The following is a 4,961-nucleotide window of genomic DNA, read 5'->3' on the forward strand; positions in this document are numbered from 1 at the left end:
ATGATTTTAGCAAATGGCTGCAATATAACAAAGAGTGAAAAATTGAAGGGGGTCTGAATACTTTCCGTACCCACTGTATATTGTAATTTGCTAGGTTCGCTGTAATGCCTACAGACCAGAAGCAGCACGTGATCAGATCCAGAGTGGAGCTCACAGCCCTCCTAAATATAGGTACGATGCATTAATATACACACAGCTCATTTACATCTATATTGCATCCCTTATCCTTCATTGTCACTCACTTTACTCTTGTTACTATGATGAAGGGTTATCGGGGCGATGAGCAACTATGACGAGTTCCGTAAAGCATTTAACTGCCCTGAAACGTCAGTCATGAACAGGGGGGCGGAGTCCTGTCGAGTGTGGTAATGAAAAAGAGGACCCTGTGAAGATTTCAATCACAGCACAACCCAAACCTCCTTATTTTGTCCCGTTCACTGGTTTCTTATAGAGAAACAGCAGTTACTAACACTGAACCCTGGGGCCGTGCTGACCACTGAGCGCCTGGCCCTCCTTCAGCCACTGGAATACTATAGAAAATACGTACAGTGCCTACAAACCTGGGCGCTTTCAGCCAGATCTGCGTTTTACTGTCTGACCTCAATTAAAATGTACAAATGCCAAACGGACCATCAAAATTCCCTTGAGGCCTTCCTTTGGTTCATCACTGTTTTTTACGTAAACAAATTAGGTCGCACTGTTGCTTTAAGAGTGCTATAAATTATTATTGTCATTTTCAGTGTTGTTGATAACAGTTAACATTGTCTGTCATTTTATTTTATTGAAAACGCAAGTAAATAATGATTGTTTTCCTGAGGTTTTCGAATTGTTCTTTTGGTTTTGTTTTGTTAGTTTTTTTCTTTGTAGAAAAACCAATCTATTTTGGTGTATTTTACATGGTAAAGTCACGATGAAACACATCTTTGCTTCAGTATTGTGTCGTACATCCGAGTATAATTAATTTTCGAAAAGTAGAAAACATGTAGCGTGTGGATTTTTGAGATGTAGGCTGGCATACATCAGCACAGAGAAGTCAACTGTTTTCACTGGAAAGATTAAATTATAATTAAAATCACAAGGTCAAAAACAAAAAAATTTAATGAAAATAAATGAAAAAATTACATAAACATAGTCATTCACAATAACAATAACATGCAATTACAAAAAAAGTTTAAAGCTGAAGTAATTTATGCAAACAGAAATATTTTTATATATGCCATTTCCTGTCTGTTAAAATATATATTTATTTATTAATCTGGCCATGTAATAAGTGGCATAATATACAGTCAGCCAGTCATTATACTGTAGCAGAATAAAAACAGACGGGGTGATCAGGTCAATTATCCCTTGTCTCTACACATTTCGCTGGGATAAGAGATTTTAGTATTTTAATAAAAAATGTATATATCTTCAATAACTTTGAATGTTTAAAGTTCAAATGCCTTGATTGATTTGTTTCATACAAACATGCCGCTTTTTGCTTCACAAGATGTTAATTGATGGACTGGAGTCGTGTGGATTACTTGTGGATTATTGTGATGTTTTTATCAGCTAATCCTGACGGCACCCATTCACTTCAAAGGATCCATTGGTGAGCAAGTGATGTAATACTAAATTCTATTTATATTCCTTTAAGGGTGTAGGGAGAGGAAATCAATGCAAATGTCCTTTTTTTCGATTTTCACATGACCAATTAGGAAACAAGTATGAATAACAGTCTAATCAAGCACAGGAGGAAATTGGATGAATGAAAAATGGAACCAGCCCTGTTGGACATAAACTCAGAACATGAATTAAGCGCACACACATACACACACTGCAGCAGTCCAATAATGCAGATAGGATGTGAACCAAAATCAATTGCTTTGACCTCCATTTATGCAGAAATAACAGAGGAAGTCTTGTGGGGACAAAACGGTGGAACACAGAATTTCATTGATTGGAGTGCTAAAAAGGAAAGGTCTAAAAATAGCCCAGAGTTCCTGAGGAAATGCATCCGTCAGTCTGTGTGTAGTAGTGTTGGGAGAAAGAGAGCGACAAAGTATAATGGGTTCAAATGTCCAGGGGGCCAAATCTTCATTCTGCCTGGAGGAATCTGCCTGGAGGAAACTGGAGATGAAAGTGAGAGGGAAAGCTGGAGGTGGCGAGAGTGAGTTTTGTAGAACAATGCCAGAGGCAGCCAGTTCATCCACTGAAGCATAAAGCTTGTGAATGTGAGAACACAACTGTGCCCTGCAGTGTCACATGCTATACTTCATCTAAAATTATCTTAAACAACATTTTTTATATATATAAATATTATGCATGGAGTTTTTACTGAACCCATTTATTAAAAACTACATTAAATATAAATATACATAAAAAACAATGATTGTTTTCCTGAGGATTCAAACTATATGTATTATATTAATATATATGTGTGTGTGTATATAATATATATATATATATATATATATACCTTCTGCTAGTTTCTTTGCAGTGTTTCCTGGGACCTGTGTGTTTCTGTCCCTTAATGTGAATATACATTAAAGTATTAAATTAATATTATTAAATTAATATAAATTGCATAAATATATATATACATATATATATATATATTACATTACATAGAAATTGCTATTAAATTTCACAATTAATTTCAAAGAAACAGCAAGCAACATGAATTAAACAAGAAATTTTGAAGTCCTATTATCCATTATTTTACTATTGTTTGATAGGTAAGAAATCACATACACAAGGCTCCTCAGATGATTCAGAGCTCACAAATCTGTTATAATGAAAAATAAAGACAGCACCTCAATTAACAGTTTCCTTCGCTTCTCTTGGTCTCTCTATCTCTCGCTCTCCCCCTCACTCTGGCTGTCTTTGAGACAAGGACAACAACATAATTATGTGCATTTATGTATACTGTTCCTATGGTAACACAGTGCCCTATGAGTGCACTGGAACCTGAAGAGTTTGTAGAGGGTCTGCACTGTCTGTGAGAGAGCAGGAACATAATTACATCATCTATCAGGGCATGCATCATACCGATCACATTCTCTCCCCATAATGCACTACAACTGATGGCTTGAGCTAATGAGGACGCGGGACAATCTCAGAGCTAAAAGAGCAATAATCAATTCAGTGGTTAATAGGCCCATCAATCTTTAAAAGATCACACCCATAGTGAATTCAAAGCCGGTTCCATTAACTTATCCTTTGTCTTTGAGTACTATAATCGCTGCTATAGATATTGTAGGCAATTACAGTACTAGATTTTGTCTCTGTGAGAAAGATACAGTACATACAGAAAAAAGTAAAACATGTTGTGTTTTTCATAGGTTGTCCACTAGAGGGAGTCTTATGCATGTTTGTGTGTTTACAGACCCATTTTTTCTTTGTCTTTTACCCTATTTGTATGTTTGCATCTTTAAACAGACACATTGGATGTTGCATTGGTTGACAAGTAGCTTATACAAATAAAAATAGCTACTTGTGCTTTGCTTTTTACAGATCTTACCTGTTGAGGTAAGATAGGTTTACTTTGGTCTGTTCTCTGGAGTTTAATTACGTTGGGCTTGAGTGGTACCCTGATAGCCCTGAGCGACACGCAGAGATAGAAACATGGGTACTAAGAGCTTTTTGAAAGCATTATACACAGCTGGATGAGCCTGGAGTGCACAGAACTTTTTAAACACCCAGACCTGAGCGCACAATGTGTGTTTACTCAATCACTATATGTGAATGAACTCTTTACTTCGCCAGGTGGATGAATGGAAAATAAGTCTATCTATCTATCTATCTATCTATCTATCTATCTATCTATCTATCTTTACTGCAACACTCTGTGAGTTATTGAAAATCTATCTCATCGAAATAGGTGTTGCTTGAATAACAAACTGCATTTTCAGATTGTACATCGTGCTTCCAGATGACATTTAAGTGGCAGAGAATTGACATTATCCTTCCCAGGTGGCCCAGGTTATGAACCACAGAACAGCAGGACATTTAGGTCAGACAGTTTATCTGCCCACAGGTTTTTTGTAGACATTATGTTTTCCATCCATGCCCAGTAGAATGTAGAAGATAGATTCACCGTTAATATTCTATCAAGTATGGAAGAGCTTGGGACCTCACCGTTAAGAGGTCAGGTTGTGAGATTCTCCTCAAGGGCTTATCCAAAATAAATACACTTGGAGATACGCTGAAAGCGGAACGGCCAAGAAATGGAAGAATTATTTATAGATGTGTATGGCGAAAATGCAGCAAGAGATGAGCCTAGGGAATGCAGGAACCAATCATTTTTTGTGAGCAATTCCTTGTAGAAAACATGACTGGATGCCACTTTATCACAACAAAACTCCTTATCAATAATGCAGGTATCAATATGAGCAAATAATTTACGTAGAGAAAGTTCACAAGGAAAGAAAATATCTGTTTCTTCTAGTACTCTGTCATTTAAGACCACCTTCTAAGGAATTATTGTGGAGATCTGATTCTTATCTGTGTCCTTAAGAAAGAAGAACTTGAAAGCTTGCTGAAAATCGGCTGCTTTTTAGTGTGACCGTGAAGTAACGTTCCACGTGTCTGTTGGTGGTGGTAATGATAAGAGAATGGACTCAGAGGCGGGAATGATTATGGGGGTAATCAGAGTAACAGGCACATGAGCTGTCAGGTGGGAACGAATGTGAGTAATCTCAAGTATGATTTATGAACGGCAATCCAGGAGAACTAAATTATTGCCTCTGCCTCTCATAAAAAATACCATCTGGAGTGAAACATGCTGACACACTTAAGTCACATTCGATCGGCCTACCTATAGGTGGTAATAAAATGTATGGACATATGCTCCTCTATATGAATATTATGGTTTATGGTGTTGCTTGGCAGGCAGAAGGTTTTGTTTAAGGGTCACTGACATGACGGTCTTTTTTTTTTTTTTTTTTTTTCCCAAATTAAAAAAATTAAAAATGAAGTTC

The 4,961-nt window shown here is 36.7% G+C and overlaps 1 protein-coding gene across 3 annotated transcripts in view; it reads left to right on the forward strand.

The window, feature by feature from the left end:
- phex (phosphate regulating endopeptidase homolog, X-linked) overlaps window positions 1–801 on the forward strand; it is a 19,125-nt gene extending 18,324 nt beyond the window's left edge. For all 3 annotated transcript variants that reach the window (XM_016464257.1, XM_016464258.1, XM_016464261.1), the window contains 2 exons: window positions 95–171; window positions 267–801. In XM_016464257.1, the coding sequence (XP_016319743.1) occupies window positions 95–171; window positions 267–369 (180 nt within the window). In that variant the 3' untranslated portion in view covers window positions 370–801. The remainder of the gene's footprint in view (window positions 1–94; window positions 172–266) is intronic.
- The last annotated feature ends 4,160 nt before the right edge of the window (window positions 802–4,961 follow it).

Source organism: Sinocyclocheilus anshuiensis, unplaced genomic scaffold (genome assembly GCF_001515605.1).
Source record: "Sinocyclocheilus anshuiensis isolate Anshui unplaced genomic scaffold, SAMN03320099.WGS_v1.1 scaffold1568, whole genome shotgun sequence".
Taxonomy (NCBI): Eukaryota; Metazoa; Chordata; class Actinopteri; order Cypriniformes; family Cyprinidae; genus Sinocyclocheilus; species Sinocyclocheilus anshuiensis.